This window comes from Oxyura jamaicensis, chromosome 26 (assembly GCF_011077185.1).
Source record: "Oxyura jamaicensis isolate SHBP4307 breed ruddy duck chromosome 26, BPBGC_Ojam_1.0, whole genome shotgun sequence".
NCBI lineage: Eukaryota > Metazoa > Chordata > Aves > Anseriformes > Anatidae > Oxyura > Oxyura jamaicensis.
The window spans coordinates 4440578-4458862 of record NC_048918.1 but is presented as its reverse complement, the minus strand read 5'-3'; the positions used below and the strand labels follow the sequence as shown (position 1 = coordinate 4458862).

General features: G+C 43.9%; 1 protein-coding gene across 4 annotated transcripts in view; it reads right to left on the bottom strand.

The window, feature by feature from the left end:
* Window positions 1-18285, bottom strand: part of SRGAP2 (SLIT-ROBO Rho GTPase activating protein 2) — a 104556-nt gene that overhangs the window by 15353 nt on the left and 70918 nt on the right. For all 4 annotated transcript variants that reach the window (XM_035346947.1, XM_035346948.1, XM_035346949.1 and 1 more), the window contains exons 10-18: window positions 15947-16031; window positions 13241-13268; window positions 11534-11564; window positions 10485-10545; window positions 8425-8502; window positions 6454-6588; window positions 5006-5111; window positions 3891-4115; window positions 645-724 (exon numbers count right to left, since the gene is read on the bottom strand). In XM_035346947.1, coding sequence (XP_035202838.1) covers window positions 645-724; window positions 3891-4115; window positions 5006-5111; window positions 6454-6588; window positions 8425-8502; window positions 10485-10545; window positions 11534-11564; window positions 13241-13268; window positions 15947-16031 — 829 coding nt within the window. The remainder of the gene's footprint in view (window positions 1-644; window positions 725-3890; window positions 4116-5005; window positions 5112-6453; window positions 6589-8424; window positions 8503-10484; window positions 10546-11533; window positions 11565-13240; window positions 13269-15946; window positions 16032-18285) is intronic.

Here is an 18285-nt window from a genome sequence, read left to right as displayed (position 1 = left end):
TGTCGCCCTCTCCTTAGGAAATACCAGGGAATTCTCAGGGTTGGCACTCCTTTTTACTAAAAAAGACCACAAAAACGGGAAGGGAGTTTCCCCAGGAAGACCAACAAATTATCAAGCCAGACACCCCAGAACTCTCTACCCTAAAACCTGCCTCCCAGGGGAAGGCAAGCCAAGCAGGTTCTGATTTTGGTTTGTTTGCTTCCTTGAAGCAGAACCATAGGAGCTTAGGGCACTCACAGCTCCCCTGCCAAAGCTACTGAACGGGGAATTGCCTGGCACACGCAGAAGGGAGTGGGAGAGCACGCTGAAGCACATCCAGCCTTTGGCTCTGTGCTTCCCTTGTGTCTTCCAACTCCAAAACCCTTCTAAGGTACAGAGGAGCTCAAACAGCATGGAGTGTGCCCAGGCCTGCTGCTACAATGACGTACCCTTGGAAAAACAGATACTTTAAAAGGATGTGGGATCAATGGGAATTTTTAGAATTTACCTATTTTTACTCTTTGGCATCAAATGCTGCATGTGATGTTTCAAATGATGGTTACGATTTAAACTCCACTTTGGATTTAACTGCAAGGTACCACCTTCCCTGCCTCCCCCAAAGCAGGTTACACCAGCTAACCAGAGAGTTACTGGGCACTGCCTACCATCATCACTGGTGTGGTGCTCAGCCGTGACGTCCTGAACCGAGTCTTCTGTCGAGGCTCTCTCTCCGTGAGGACTTTCACTACAGCAGAAGGAAAACAGACGGTGCTTTACACTGGTGGAAAGCGAGTTTCCTCATTTACAGAAATCAAAGGCAATCAGGAACACCCATTTAGGAGGTCAATATCCAGGTTCCACTGTGACAGAAACTCCATGGATGCATTTGCACCTACTCAAGTCAGCATGTAAAAATCAATCAAGCTAAGCCCTTTCTTGCTTAAATAAACCAAACATCTTTGTCAACCTTCTGTATGCTATCAGGAACGCCTAACTTCAGATCTTACAACCCAGCCCTCTGGAGGTGTTTAGAAGTCAGACAGCAGTGGCATGTTGGGTCTAGCTTCTCTCTGCCATGCCAGAATTATTCCCCCAGATGTATTCTCCATTGCTCTAATTAGCTCATTACATGACTGATGAGATAGCTGCCACTTCCTGGGGGAAATTATTTCTAAATTCAGAGTGATATTTCCAGGTCTGAGTTTGTCATCTCCCTCCTCTCCTTTTATCACAACTGAATTGTCCAACCCATTCCACTGAACGGCTCCCACAGCCTGGGACCTTTATTTACAGAGCACCTGAACACCAAGAGTCCTCGTTTACGTTTTGCATGAAGAAAAGCTCTCAGCAGGCACCAAGTGGCACAGGGAGGTCACGTTCTTGGAATAAATAAATAAATAAAAATAAAGCATAGACCAGCTGGTCCCTGGAGACAAGGCTACAGCCCCTGTGTGCCAGACCGAGCCAACCCCTGCTCCTATTCAAGGCAATGTTGACTTCTCTTCACACAATGATAACTTTATCTGTTGGTTTGGCCTTACAATGGTAAAAGTGATCACTGATGTACAGCGCTCTCCCTTTTAAAAACCACATCATCGCCTACTCTTTTAAAAGAGGGAGAAAAAAAGAAAAAAAAAGGGGTAAAATGTTTGAATAATTCTGGCGTCTCTTTATGCTCAATCCACGGCGTGCAGCTCCGCCACCATCTTCTGAGTCAGTGCCTCAGGAATCAGCCTCTCATCCTTAGCAAAGCCTTCATGCTACTTAATAAAGTTTACAGAAGAACTTAAAGCCAAAAGGGACTCCCAAGAGGAATACAGCACCGAGGGCTAAAGTTTCACACAGACTGTGAAGTAATGTCGCGCACAGCCAACGCTGAAGACCCAAATGCTGCAGAGAGGTGGATCGAGTGCCTCCTTCTATTCATGCCTCTTTCTGTCCGTGCCTCCCACAGCACTTCCCACCAACAGCCCCGCGTTGTGCAGCAACTCAGCCTGTGGCATGCGAGCCCCAGAGCACCACAAGGAAAAGCACCAGGCTGCTGGCCTTCACCCCAAGAGCTCGGTGTGAAAACAGTGTCGCTGCCAGAGGAAGGCAATGCCATCTGAGCGTCTCCACGCCACCATCTCCCCTGCACGCCCACGGTCTGGCTTGCTGGGACGCAGGCTCCCACGCTGAGCATGCTGCTTACGCCGAGCTGTCTCCTGCACTGTCAGATGGACAGGCAGATGCAGCCCAGTGCCAGGCTCGAATTAAAGGCAGTGTTTCAAAGATGCCTGCATCACAGCCCTGAATTTCAGTCTGAACCTTGCCCTGTCCTTCTCTGCCCAAGGCAAGCTGCTCCAAACCTCCTGGGCAGCTGCTGACCCATGCTGCAAGAGCCTGGGCACGCGAGCCATGGCTCCGAGCCCCGGCAGCCCGAGTGCCAAAGCATCGCTTGCGAGCTCCTAGGCAAAAAGGTGGCTCAGAGCAGCGAAGTGGCACAATGCAATTACAAACGCGGCAGACTTCATTCCCTGATGAATCAGCTAAACTAAACAGATTCACTCTGCTTCTCGCACGCTCTGCAGCAAGGAGCCCTGTGGGCAATCGCTAGCAGCTATCTAAATACCAGGGCTGTGAGAAGGCTCGAATGGGAACCAGATGCTTCTTCCTGGCTTTATTAAGCAGCCTGCCTTGCTCGCTTCTACCCTTCTCTGCTTAATGGGTCTCAGGTCAGAGTGGTTAGGAAGGGCAATGAAAAAAAAACAAGTGCCCTGAGAAAAGTGGTATTACCTTCCAGGACATTTTGCGTCCTACGTACTGATGCTACACACACACCAGAGGTTGTGTATGCACAAGTGTTACACATGCTAGAAGCTGTGCTGCACATTCCATGGTTTTATTCTCTTCACCTTACGTGACGAACACTCCTGTTGATGTGTTTCTTGATGGTTTCAAAAATTCTTAAGTTCTTTTTTTTCCTATACAATTCATTTATATATAACATCAACAAAAAATATCAGCACAAAAGGTAAAATCAAATAGAAGTTTTCCAAAAGAGGCATGGCAAGTTTTCTGCACACAGCAGTTAGCAGAAAGTAGCTGCTCCTTGCTGCACGTACACGGAGTGAGCTGATAGTTAGAGCTCCTCTGAAACAAGCTGGGGAACAAGGCTAGCTCTGTCACCAGAGTGACTTCATTTTAAAACTTATTTGTTTTAGTGTATGAAAATAATCATTTGCATTCCTGGGACAGTGGAGGAGGGATCTTGGGGGGGGAGAAGCAGGACAAAATTTAACATTCCTCGTTTTCAGTGGGAGAGATCAGCCTGGCCAGTAGGAAAGAAAACACCTCCTTTCCTTCCCCCACCTTCCACCCCAGATGACAGGAGCCGCGCTGGCTGAATTGTTTCCAGATGTTGCTCTCAGACTGAGCACGCGGCCAGGCCTCCAGAGCTTTAAGCTGGATGGAAATGGTGATTTCGCATTCCTCCCTCCCCCCTCCCCCCATCACCAGCACTGTCCTGAAAATTAAACGGTGCCACGGTTCTCTAGGTTCAGCTGCAAGTGACCCTACCTCTGAAGAAAAGCCACTTGAGACACGGAGCAAATGCAAAAGCAAGAGGGAAATAAAAAAAAAATAAAAAAAAAGAAGAACCAGAATATCCAAGAAAATCCTTGCACAACCTTGTCCTTCAAGATAAGTGGGCACAGGTTGGAGAAGTCAATAGCTACTTACTAACAGCTTATTTCTTTTCAAGTTGATGACTCTCCAGGGATACCAGAGCCATCTTCTCTTGCATGATACAGATTTGAGAGGCTAGATGCTTGAATACTGACTTAAGATAATGCAGAACTCATGACTGGAGCATGCTAACCAGTAAGAAAATATGCACCCATTCCTTTTCTCCTCAGTGATATCTATCATACCAATAATCCTCAGTGTTTCCACTTCTGCTGTAGACTGGACCCTCCAGCTCCCTTGGTCCTGGGAAGATGTTCTCATGTTGGATGATGATGGTTTTGATCAGTTCATTGACATGAGCTTGGCAAGAGACTTGATCATGACCTTCAGGCACAGACATCAATGTTGGCCCAAAGCAGATGGCTAAATTGTAGGGATCCATCATATTCTCTTCACTGAACTGAGATAAACTGCAGAAGACAGAAGTGGGGAGGATGGTTAACAACAGAAAACAACATTATCAGTCATCACCATCAACTGCTGGAGAACACAGCTGAGAGGGGAAGGTTTGTTTTGGGCTTTCTGCTGTTAAAGCTGATTTGCTGGGATGTGAATGTTTTAAGTTCATATGAAAACATGACAGACTGGTGGCATTTACAAAGAAATAAAAGAGAAACCCCAAAGGGACTTTAAAAGCCTTATTGATTTGATCCCAGCACTGCTCAAATCCCTGTTTATAGCTTAACCCCCTTATGGAGATTTAGAATACTTCCTAATGCAATCTCTTTTCTTTTGTTCTCGCTCTGAAGATGAGCATGATGAAGAACAGCAGCATTGCATTTAGATTCAACACCACCAATCTCAACAGGAAAGAAAGAACATTTAAATCTGCCAACTTGCAGTTAGGACATTTTTCCTTTAATGCTACCTCAGGTGTCAAGACCATGGTACTGGAGGAAGCTACTGATTTCTTGCTGTCAAGCTGTCCAATGAACCAGCCAGATGTGATGGACAGTTTAAAAAAATAAGCTCACTCTCCATCACTCACAACACTTAGTAAACACTGCTCCTTGCTGGTGTGGGACCCAACTTCTGATTCCTTTGTATCACTTTTTGATTAGTTTACCAGCACATTATTGACTTTCATTTCTGGAGCTCCTTTGAGACTGCATTAATATCAGGATAAATTTCAGCAAGTATCAAAAGCCCAGGAAGACAGATGCAATAGCAAGCTAATGACATCTGCACCTTGAACCGTTGCTCAGACTGCACACAGCAACATCGGGGCTGGTTCTGCCATCTATCCTTTTATACCCAGCACTACATACAGCAGGGCCGTGGGGCTCTCAAGGATACTCACTGATTGAGGAATGCAAAGAGGTATCTCATTACGATCAGAGTGGTCTTAGGCAGGTTCAGAAGCACCTTCCGGATGTGGAGCGCTCTCTCTTGTAAATTATCCATTGCTGAAAAGAAAAAAGAGCACCACAGAGTTACAACATCAGCATACCCACAACTTTCCACTGACTCTGAATGCAGCCAGTAAAATACGATAGGTCCTGGGCAAAATATATTTATATATATATATATAAAGTGGAAGCCAACGCAGCAGCACAGCAAGGAAGGGTCTGCCCATTTCCTGGATTCACCAGCTGCCTGGCATGGGAACACAAAGGCTGCAGAACCTGCTCATGATGCCTTTGACAATGAAGGTCCCTGAACACGTGAAGCCTCACTGCAAGCTCCTTCCTAGCGTGGGAGAACTGGATGTCATCTCTTTCAATAGCTCTGACACAATAGCTCATTCAAGTTAGCTTAGAAAGGTGGGTGTTTAAAAAAGAAATTGTACAACACTCAATGGAAAATTAACATAGTTAAGGAGTGAGGCAAAAAGCTCTGTGTGCAGCAGCCTACTGAGAAATAAGTGGGCAGCATAAATCATCTCAGAAAGGAGAACTTATTTGGAAGCAGATTTTTCTTTTTATATAATGTGAATTCAACTCTGTAAATGCATTTATCAGGAGAAGAAAACCACGAGTCATTTTAGAAGCAGTTATCTTCTGCTTTGCTTCAAAGGCTGCTACCGCAAAGGCCATTTCATGACTGGGACAATGAAATCATTCATTCTTTCTCAGCAACATGGCAATAGTCAGGCCATTTAAAATGAGGTTGCTCAAGTACAAAAACACAAACAACCCCCTGCCCACCATAACCGCTTTAAAAAACAATAAAAAATGTTAACAACTGGACTGTGACCACCCTCATGATTGAAGTTCTTTAACAAGAGTCAATAGATGGACCCTCGTGGTCACGAAGCTAAAAGCTGAAACAACTACTGCCTTGCTAGCTAAACAGAGCATGCAGGAGCATGGCAGGAGACACATAGCCAGGGTATCCATTAACGCTAGGGAAAGGACAGGGCAGAAACCCTCTTGGAAATGCTTCCCATTTCCAAGAATACATTTCTGACATCTCCTGATGAAAGGTCTTAAAAGATTATTTTTCCAGAAGCAGAGGTTTCTGTTTTACTCCTTTTTTAAATTACCCCGTCACAAAGCACAGTCTCAGAATAATCCACAAGACAGCCCTTAAAATCTGTTCATTTCTATTAAAAAAATCCTATCAGAATAAGGATGCCTGTAAGCAGATAACCGCCCAGCCTCTGGCTAGTGATACCTGTGCAGCACAAAGCCCACCTCAGAAGCCATAAAGACTTACTTTGGAGTCAGGAAGAAGAGTAGGGGGAGTGGAAAAAAAAAGATGAGATTGGGAAAAATCTCATTTCTTTTCAGATCTTCATATACTTACTGACACAGGCAATCAGATCATGGAAGATATCCTTGGGGAAGAGAGGGTGCTCCAACCCACGGAAATAGAGCTTCAGAACTCCTGCTATCGAATCCATGTCATGGTCGTTCTGGTCCCCAGCCAACGGATCTTCACCTTGGTGCCAAGCAAAAAAAACAGGTAAGAAAAATCAGAATGCTGGAGAAAGGAATCAGACTGCAAGGATGCAACTCAGCTGGAGAAAAAGATTTATGCAGCATGATGCCGATCCCACCTACTCCAACTAAAATCAGCTGAGGCAGAGCTCCCCTGCAGACAGCAGCAGGAAGGGAAGCCTCTGACAGCATCCCTGGAGACCTGGGGCAGCTTTCCACCAGCCAGCTCGGTCTGACACGGGCTCACGGCCCCACAGAGGTGCTCCAGATATTTCAGTAGGGTGTGAGCTGCACAGAGCCATCACCAAGGGGAACGCAGCGTGGGTCCAGGAGCCTGTATGTCTTCATGCACACTCACAAGTGGAGCTCAGCTGATTCACTGCACGTGTAAGAGGGCAACGAGCATCTTCTATGGGCTCAGCAGGACAGACACCTCACGCTGAATTGCAGGGGGTGTTTCTGGGACAAATAATTTGTCACTGTAGGTATGCCACTGTTTGCCTGTATCGCCAAAAAAAGGTGCCCACTTAAGGAGTTGTTCCCTATGGAAAACTCCCTATCAGATATAATTAGATTTAATGATAGGGCAAACCTCAAATTGAAGCTATATATATCCATTATGTGACTGGAATTACCAAAGCTTGCCTATTATCTTAATAACACACTGGATAATAAATGGGCCACTATAAACTGGAGCATTATCCTTGATATTAACTGCCACCAAGGGTTCTGGGCGAGGTAATAAACTGCAGAGACATTATTGTTAACTTTGTCAGTTCTGTATATCATACGCTTTCCAAAGACAAGTGAGATGAAGCAAAAAAAAAAACACCTCTATTTCTGTATGTTAGTGCTGGAACAAGTGGCTATTTTCCCACAATGAGCATTTTCTTCATTTAAAAAGGGGTCTTTCAGTCTGATATCGCGGCTCTACTCGCAGACTACCATACACATTTCTGCCTGCTCTGTTCTTGAAGGTTTTAATTCTCAAATAGATAGAGACAAAGGCAGATGAAATAAGATGCCACGTTACCCAGTAAACTCCTCTCTACCCAAAAGCAAAATAACCTTGCTATGCTTAATTAATTACTGCTCATCTCTCCTCCCAACAGCAAGCACAGAAACATACCAACCGTATTTTTTAGAGGGATGTACTCAGAGAATTAACATGAGCCCTGTCGTTGTCAGTGACCCAAGTACAAGTGGGGAGAGGGGCTTCAGGATTACCTAAAGAGCAAGCTCTCCTGAACCTGCTCTGCTAGGGCAAACAGCTCAGCTAGAAGCTGATGAGTCAGGAGGCTCCCAGCCATTCTTTGCCTTTGTATGGAATGGTTCTTTACATAGAAAATCAAATCTATTAAAAGCTACATCAAGTTTATAGCATCTTGAAATTTATTCTCTGCCTTGCTGATATTTAAAATAAATGTGGCCAAGCCACCAGAATATGGAATACACAAAATTTCCTTCTCCAGGAGCCGGTCTATTTACAAAGAGCTTGCAGAGGGTACAGGGAAACAGGTAGAAAAACACAGTAACATCCAGTAATGAATTTCTCTGTAGTGCTGCAAATAATCAATAAATTATCGGACGTGGGAGAGGACTGAGCTCAGAATATTTATTATACAGACAGCCTACAAGATATAAAGCATAATGCCAAACAACATTGAGCGTTCAAGGTTAATGAGCACTAGAGAAGTGTTTGGGCTACAGCCACTTAGGAAACAAAATCTGAAGGAACAAAACTCAAGTTGCATTCAAAACATGCCGTTTCGGAATGCTTCCACGAATTAATACGTTTGGCAATAATTTCTGACATAGTGGAATAGATCCTCCTTACCTCTCTCAAATGCATTTTTAATGTCGTTCACTTCGACTTGTGACCCAGACACCCTGAATATTCCTTCATGCTGCAAACCTGGGAGACAGTAAGAGGCATAAAATCAGCTGGCACCCTCATTATATATGATAAAGGAAACAAACCCAGACAAAAGCATGCTCTTTGAAAAGCCATCTTCTCTTACATGTCCATGCACATACATAGTATGTAAAAACAGCTTGGCACCAATGAGAAAACATATTAGCCCTTCCTAGTGAATTGACAGAATAACTTAGATGTAGCAGTCGTGCCTGTCATCTTTTACCCCGAAGGATCCCAAAGGATTTTACAAGCCAGAGAAAGCCATAAGCTAACAATACATCAGCCAGAAGTAAAATATGGCCAACTGCACAATGAAGCAGTTTACTTTTCAAGAGCGATGCCACAAAGGCCCAGGGCAAATCAGCCAATTGAAACGGAAACATTTAATTCCTCCAGCATGACCCGATATAGAGGGCTCCAGGACAGTCTTTGAGACACTCCTGCTAAAATGCTGGTATTAGCAAAGTCAGGAAAACCAATTATCAAGTAGGCGAGACGTCCCAACGTGCTGCCATCGCCACAATTCTGTTGCTATGTGTAGGATGAGCAACAACTGCCACAGCTCAAATAATGAGCAAAGTAGTCTTCACAGCTGGAAAATCAACTTGTATTCATTCAAGCCTTTTAATTGTGTGCTTTCTGAAACAGGGAATGTTGCAATGTCTCTGCTTTATTTATAACGATGGCTATAAACCAATAAGCTCTCTTGAATGCATCTGTGCCCTGCTATTCCTCTCAATTTCTGCTACTGTTTTAATCACAATGCCATGAAACCTCTGTAGTATACGGCTGCATCTAGCAGCTGTGACATGCAGCTACACAACAGGGAAAAGCAAATCCCAAGCACACAGAAGCAAGGAGCAGAACGACACGCAGCCCACACCTACACAGTGAAACATGGCCAAACGTCACTCAGGCTGCCTCCAACAAAATTAATTCCTACAATGTAATAGTGTCAGGCAGTCAGTTTTACGATTTCTTCTGTCTAGGTGTATTTGTCATTTAAAAGCACTTTCTTTCTAATTCCAAATTACGCTTTTAGACCATGCCATGACATTTGGTGCAGACATCAGTTGAGTGTGTTGGAAAATCTTTCTGTCGATGATCTAAGCCAAACCAGCTGACCAGCAATATGCTTCTAAAAATACAATCTCCTGATGGCACTGATTTATCATGCTTTGGTTCCCATTGCAACACGGTTTCAATGATTTCTCTAGCAAATGTTCAATTACAAGCTCCGTAAAGGATTGCAGCAGTTGGTTCTTCCAGGTGATGATGAGAATGGGACTCTAGATCATAGTTTCTAAAGTGAAACGGTAATTAGAGAAGGAAAATGATACAGGACCTGCTATCTGGCTCTATGTCTTGGTTAATGAAGATACATTCAACCTCTTTCTACATATGTTAATTAACAGCTGTTTCACATGCTACTAACAGATGATATTGATTAAAAACGAAAACAAATTAAAATAAACCTATAGAATCTTTCACAGCTTTCCAGGCTATGAAGTCAAACTCAAACAGGGATAAATCATCTCATTGTGCCAATAAGCAAGCAATAAATTGACTACTTGACCTCCTACGTTCAATCACATGGAGCATTCCTCCTCCTCTAGGAAAAGCGTAATTATTATTGGTAAAGGCCACATTTCAGGCCTCAAAGCAGGTGATAGGAGGTGAGGCATGAGTGGTACTTAAGGATGGGAACCTTACTTCAGAGGAAACAGAAGTGATATTGTTGGAATGACAGCTTGCTGCTCCATACCTACAGGGTCGGTTATTTGCAGTAACCATTTGCAAAAATCACACACAATACCAAGAATATGGCCAAAAAGTCAGTGCAGGATTTTTATCTTGCAGTCTCTAGTTTATTCTGTGTAAGTATCGTGTGCCAAGCTACTCAGAGCATTTCAGAAAGCTTCTGTTTCTATGAAATGAATGGTGATATAAAACAGGATACTTTTTGTCCATAAACTCACCGTGTCTACTAATGAATCGTATGCAGCTCTCCACGACCAGGGGAATGGCTTGCGTGGAATCCTGCATGCGCAGAAAAAAAGAGAGCCGTCAGAATGCAGAGTGATGGCAAAAAAGATCAGAACACACAGCTTTGAAATACTAATTCAACCATTACAGAGGAGCAACACCTTCAAACAGAAGGTGGGATGGGATGGTGGGTTCACTTGATGTGCACAGCTGCACTGTTCGGTTCCTGCCCCTACAGGGAGGAGGGAAGCACCCTTACCTATCTTACCCATCCCAAACCATGTAGAAATAGACAGAATTACACCCAGTAGAAGACCATCTTACAGAAACAGGACTAGAAATTCTCATCTGGACTCACTGCAATGACTGGTGATGAATGCAAACCTCAAAGCCTCCAAAAACCCAGAGCAGAATGTGCTCCAAGACTGCAAGCCTGGCCAGCTTACCAGAAAAAGAAAAAAAAAAAAAGAAAAAAAAAAAAAAAAAAAAGGAAAAAAAAAACAGCCCAAAGACAACAGGAAGACTGGGATTCCCAAACTACTATGTTAGATTTTTTCCCTTATTTCAAAGAAGCACATTACTAAAAAGTAATAGATTATCCACTACAGCCAGGAACCCAAGGCGTTGCTGTTTTAAGTCTTTGTTCCAAGAAGGCACAAGCAAGCAGGTGCTGCTTTAACAGCATTCCAGACAGAAAATAAAGGGAAAGGGGACAAAGAAATACAACAGCATGAAGCCCATAAACCATGACTGTCCAGACAGCTCAAGGCTGTTTGGCTTTTTTGGTTGCAGATCTCTCCAAACCACTGACAGAATAAAATCGTCTTAAAATTTTGTCAAAGACAACGAATCAAGGCTGCGGATCCATGTTTATTGATTTCAGTTACTGAATTAGCAGACACTAGTTCCAGTTAAACAAGAACCAAATGGCTGATGTAAGGAAAGGAGGGAAGGATAAAAATACTCCTATTTTCCAGCTGTATTCATCTGCACGCACACACATACGCACCCCTGCCTCATTACCTAAGCAAATGTTTATTACCTGCTTTCTTATCGTGGAGCTGCGTCTGCCGCTGATGAGATCAGAACAGTCGGTGCAGGAGGAAAAACAGAGAAGAGAAAAAGTCAAGACAATCCTCTACTACTGCAGTTCTTGCTCGTTTGCTATTCCAAACCATGCTGATTTTGGAGGAGGGAAGGAGTCAGACACACAAGTCAATCATCATGACTTAGTCTCATTCAATTTCTGGAACTTCAGAAGATTTTGAAGCAACTTTAAATCACTAAAAACCTGAAACAGACATGAGGGAGTCCACTGCTTTGACAAAAGATTACCCTTGACATTTTAATTCCAACCATATGGAAACCTGTTCTGTGCGGCTCCTCGCTGGCGATGAAGTTTGTTATAAATTGCTCAGAGCACTTCTCGAGAAGAGCCACGCTGCGGAGGGGGGGAAGCAGGTGGGAGCAGGCTGCCTCCCTGCTGTGCTGCTAACAACTGTCACTGCGGATCCCTTGTTACAGCTCGTGAGAGACTTCAAATAAATAAATAAATAAAACCCCTCAAACTCCAGCACGCACCAGCCGGGCTAAGCCATTTCAGTTTCAACCATGATGGTCTCATTCAGCCACGCTGATAGACAGGAACTGTAGAAAAAAAAAAAAAAAAAAAAAGGCCTTCCTTTGCCAGGATTTCCCCCGCAAAATTTATTAATGAGGTTTAAAATTCCTATAGTTTCTGGTAAAAATGAAGCATGAGAGATAATGGTAGAAAGACCCTAATGTCTCTCATTCAAGCCAATTCCCTGCAAGGGCAGATGGCTGCTGAATTATAAATAAGGTGATTAGAACTGTGATTTTTAAAAAGAGTGTGCAATGTGTTAATTCAGGGGAAATTCCTTTTAAAAAAAATCAAAAACACTGAATGAAAAAAAAAATCAGATTCCACGGGCTGTCAGAGACAATATGGTCTATTTTAAACTATTAGCAGTAATGATTCTTTGATATTTAAAATTGTTTCATGATGAATAATATTTTATTATTACAGATGTCAGGCTCTAATTAGGACCTGTCAGCTTTGCTTTGCTGTAAGGAATTTGAAAAGTAGTAATGACTCTGGATCAGCAGTAATCACCTTCCTTTTGTTAAACCGGCAGGATGATGCACAGCCCCTGCTCCAGCTCCTCGTGCCCAGCGGAGCTGCTTGAATCCATCAATTTGGAGATGGAGATTTGTTATGTTTTATAAAAACCCCATCAAGAGAAGGTTAGTTATTGCTCTGTGATTGGTCCTAATTATAAATGAGAAGTTAATTCTCCAGGGCCTCTGCACTGCTGCAATCCAGTTCCAGGGCAGAGCAGAGAATATCACCAGGACGGAGCAAAAAGGCCCAGGGCATCTCCTTCTCCTCCCTGGCTCACAACGGTACTCAGCCCTGCACACCCTGCAGTCCCTGGGCCCACTGCTCCTACAGAACAGCAACGTGTCTGTTAAAATCTTAGTTCAAAGAATACTCTGGGTGACGGTGCCAAATTTAACAGTTTCTCACTTGTGCCCATCTCCTTCCTGGTGTGGATTGGATGCACCAGGGTGAGAAGAAGTATTGTGAACTAGCACGAATTTGGTTATATATTAGCTATACGAATGTCTTTTTTGAACACATGCATATCCTGGGCTGGCCACCGATCTACAGCAGCAATGAATTTGCAGCAGATTTTCCTTAAAATGTGATTCCTTGAGCCACACCTACCTGGCAAGGGAGCAGTCGGTCCTTTGACCTGTGGGGAAGACAAAAAAAAATAATACAGCATTAGGGAGAGGAACCGGAAAATACCTTTGGCTGCTTTCTAAAGACAGTTTGGGAAGGAGGGGAAGGAGAACAGCCAGAGGCGGGGGGCTGGACGTGGCTGTCCCCTGCCCAGGGGACCACCGGAGCCCGTCCTCCTCCGCAGCTGCCCAGGAAACACAGAAAGCAGCTCGGGCTGCCCGAGGACTCTTTGGAAAGTATTGTTTATGAAAATTGGTTCCCTGCACACTCTAATTGTTGAGTTCTCATGCCAAAAAACTGGGCTTGTCAACCTCTCCCTGCCTCCCCCCTTCCCAGGGGAATTGGTAGGGAGAGAGATTATACTTTATAAAGCCACTCAGCAAGATTGGAAACATTCACAGATTTGTTAGCCCACAGATGAACGTGCTAGCATTAGGCTATTTTGGGAGGCAGACGTTTAATGATATTTTCCACAAACATATTTATAAAAACGTTCCATTAACTTGCATTGGGTTTGTGAGGAAGCAGCCAAGCTAACAACTACCGCTAACGCAGGCAGCGTTTTAAAATAGCCCAGCGAGGAGTAAGAGACAGAAAACTAGTGTGTGCTTTTGGGAATTGTACCGGCCAAATCACCATCAGTGAAACCACACTGATTTTACAATAGCTGAAAATCCACCTTCCCTACAATGTCTTCCTGCTCCTGGGGAGATGGAAGAATGAAGGAGGGAAATGTCTAATTGCTGACGGCTGACAATTAGTTGAACGCATCTTGAAAGCTACTTTCCTCTCCGCACGTAAAGCCAAAACAGTGCATAATTTACATGAAAATGTTATTCTGAAGCAGAATTTCCAGCCATCTGTCCCATCTCCATCATAGAATATTCATATATATAAATTACATGGCTGAGGCAACATCAAGGGGCTCCTACATTACAGTGACAAATGTGTACAGTAGGCAGGGACATAATTACTTGTAGATGGGAAGACTTGCTGCTATTTTTATTACTGGAACTTGTCATTTTTAGATTAAGGTAATTTGCAAGAGGGCTTATAAATGTCACCTGAGAATGGGGCAAAGAAGAATAAAAATCTTAACAAACCCGCAAACCTTCCAGGAACGAAGACATGCAGCTCTATGCACGTTTTTCAGCAAAGCTTCTAAACATGCTCCTGGGACTTGTGAAAGGAATTTTATTTGCCCATTTCCCATTTAAGTGACATTTTATGAATAAGCCTAGGCATGGTCCCAGTTCATACCATTAACCTGCTCGCTTGATTTTGGAGACGAAATGTACCTCGCTCGCTCAGCTCCTTTTCATCTCCCAGATGACGGGGGTGAATTTTTCAGAAACTGCTGGAGCTCAGCCTGACATACACTGGGTCCCTTCACAGGGTGGCTAAGAAAGCCCTGGTATTGCAAAGCAACCCCACAAAAACAGAGGCAGCCTTTAAACCTCCACAGCAATACAGGAATCACATTTAATTTCCTCCTCTTTTCCCCCCACCACAGCATGAGCTCAGTTCAAGGGGCAGGCAGGTTAAGAGGAAATAGGCCTCGGTATGCAGAGGTCAGCTATGATCCAGGAATGTGATTAGTCACAGGGGCAGCACGGGTGTCATTTGGAGATATTCAGAGGCAGAAGAAAAATACCCTAAGGGCACAGATCTCTGCCTTCATCCACCCTCTTTACAGGGCAGATGGAGATGAGGAACCTGAACCAACAACGCACGATGCACTGACAACATTCGTCCTTACCTTGTAGCGGTTCAGGTCCGATAAACACGAAGCTCTTAATTACTGCAGCAATAACTATTTTATTTTTATAGTACATTTTTTAACTGAAAGGAAAGCTCTTAAAAGACCACATGCTGTTTAAGTTTTCATTCCAAAGATTTACACACCATAAACTGTGGGGAGTCCAGTTAAGTTACACAACAAAACACGAGCCCTTGCTCTGGTCTATAAACCCAGGAACGAGTTGAGCCATTTTTTGACCTGACATTTAGGCTGTTAAACCTCCTCTGCAAATACAAGGCAGACAGGTTTCTATGGAAACTTGGATGCATAGTTTAAGCTTGTTTGGCCAACAGGATTTGCCCATACCATGAAGGGAAAGAAATCTTCCTTTGTTCTGACACTAATAGCAAATGCATATTCAGGTCTGGCCGCTGCCCCTTGCCTCATTCCCTGCAGATAGGCAACAAATTTCAGAGCATGTAAGATATTTGTTATGCTCCCTGCAAAAGCCCATGCTCACACACGTTACCTTGGTCTGGACTGAACCACAGAGGCAAGACGCAGCTCATCTGCCATGCAAATGAAACTTCTAACCAGCCTGGTGAGGCAATGCTTCTAAACTACTCAGTAACCTGTAAATCACAAGGTTCACCCCAATACAGACTATCAGGTGTATGGGGAGGGGACAGGATGAACGAGCAGGCATCCACTTCATGTTAACAAACAAGCCATGTGCATTAGTGACTCATTAAGCATTTTCCGTTCGCCATTCATCAAGAAGCCATGTAGGTCATTTGGCTTCTCCATCATGCAGATTGGAAAAAAATATATTCATAAAACATGAGCGTGTCCACTTTGCACCAGTAATCCAAGGCAGTTGTGCTCAGCTGACTAATGCAGCAAGCACACCAGCCTGGCTAGCAGGGGCAAGAAGGTCCCAGACTCACTTTCTCCCAGGGTCTTCTGAAGAAGGTCGTGCTTGGCCTGGAGCTTCGTTATCAGGTTCCTGCCCTCCAGATATTCTTTCATTTTCTGTGAAAGTGGAAAAAAAGCAAGATCAGGAGAGGACAGTGGATTTCTTTGATAGCATCTTTAGGTTACTGGATTCTGAATGTAATGCCAAATACCGAATTGCATCAGAATTTACAGCACAAAGGAAGCACTGAACCCCCTGGTTTATACACCTTGCAAATGTGAAGCTCGGTCCATACATATCTGCAGCATAATTTCTATTGTTGCACTGTGCAATCAGCTGCATGTTTGGCATCTCTCAGACATCTGAGAAGCTGTCAAGCATCTCTTCTTCAGACAGGGCGCAGTGGAAATGCACTTCCCTCCCGCGTCACAGCCAGCTGAATGAGCAATCTGTTTTAACAAACTAAAAGGCTGCTACTGTGCTTATTCTCTCACTTAACCTCTCTCACCCCACTTTACTTGTCAAATACTGCGTCTGCCTCCACTCTGGATGATACACAGGGCTGGGTGGGGGAAATGGGACACAACAAATAAAGATATTATTTACGTTCAGATTTGTTCTCTCGGTGAAATATTATACAATCATACAGTCATTTTTCCCACTTGTTTCTGATTTTTCACAGCTCTGCAAATGCTATTTTTACAGCTCTTTCATCTCTTTTGCAGCTCAGAACAGCATTATTTATCTTCACTGTGCTGCAGCACATGAAATACTCTGTTGCACAGTAGCCGGCCACATTATAATTAGGATGTGTTTACACTCAAAAATACATGAATAGCACAGAATTCTGCAAATACCACAGACCATTCTTCAGAAACATGAGATATTTTTAAAAATCAAGCTAGGAAAACAAACACAGAGAAAGGATTTTCATTTAATAACGCAAGATTCTGTTCCTGCCTTATGCTTTCCCTATTCTATTCAGTTCCTCCCAGTTCTGGCCCGGTATTGCCAAACTGGGCTGCAAATCCTTAAGGTAAAAAATGGCATTTTACCTATGAGAGTGCCCTGGACCATGTTTATCCTATGCAGGCCATGAGAATGGCAGCCTACGTGTAGGGCAGAAAGAATCAAGGAGCAATAGGAACAGATACTGAGAAATATTGATGGGGGGAACCTTCCAGGGGCTAGTCTAGTTTCCATCGTGGGCTCCCCAGCAGTCATGTGTACCGACAAGAAAGACGAAAATGACTGAGCTGGGGCTTTAATTAACAGCTGAAGCCCGTGGTTTACGTCCCCTTGGTTGATAAAATTGGAACACAAATTTCACAAGAATTAAGTCCCTTTGGGGAGTCTCAGCACTTCCTGCTTCATACTCTAAAACTTCAACTTTTTTGTTGTTGTTGTTCTAGAAGAACACAGGAAGCGTGATCACTGTGGAAAAAAATCACTCTTTGGAATTTCTCTGTAGAACCTGTTTGCCAAGCCCTATGTGTTTTTTCTTAACCGGTTAATTTTTTATGTCAATTTTGACTTAAGAAAACGTGACGAGAATAAGCTGCAAAAAAGAACCTGAGAATTTGAAGCAGGGATTTGAGGATAAATGTGACTGTGGAAGGTGCCGAGCGCCCTGTCTCAAAGCCAAGCTCGGGCGAAGAGATGGAAGCACTGGGAGGCTCTTCTCAAAATAGCTCCAACAGATGCTTAAAGATCTGCAAAGCAACTTGATTTGGAGACGAGCTGAGCTTCCCTTTGAAACAGATATAAAACCTGGGACTGCCTTCTGCTGCCCAAGGGCCATGGTTTGGGCCAGAGAGAGCAGGTTTGGATTCCCTGCCCGGGCTCAGCGACCTCTGGCACGTGCGGAGGCTCCTCCGAGTGCTTGGGTTCTGACGCATTTGCGGCGGTCGCATTGAGAACATTGCCTGCCTACGGAGGAGCAGCAGGGATTGGTTTTCAAGGGAAAAAGGGAGGGTTCCTTACAATTAGGAACACATATTTCCTCTGTTCTTTATACTTCCTCATGCCTAACATTCTGTATCCTGCCAGCTAGCAGTACACTGATGAAAAAAATAAGTAATTTCAAAATAAGGCTTCAGGCTTTTTGTCAAATGAATTACGAAGATCCACTGGCATTCAGTTCATGGCTTAAAAAAAAAAAAGTCAAAAGAAATCAAAGCACTGAAGAACTCCTCAGGATTTCATTTCTGACAGTACTGCTGGAGTCGACGAAGTACGATCAGATAAGGCAGGAAAAGCACCCTGAAGTCACATTATTTCCACATTGTAAAGAAGAAAGAGGTGAAGATGTGCTGCTAGCTGGAGATGGTGAGCGCTTTGCACCCGCCACCTCCTCAGAAGCGTGCAGCT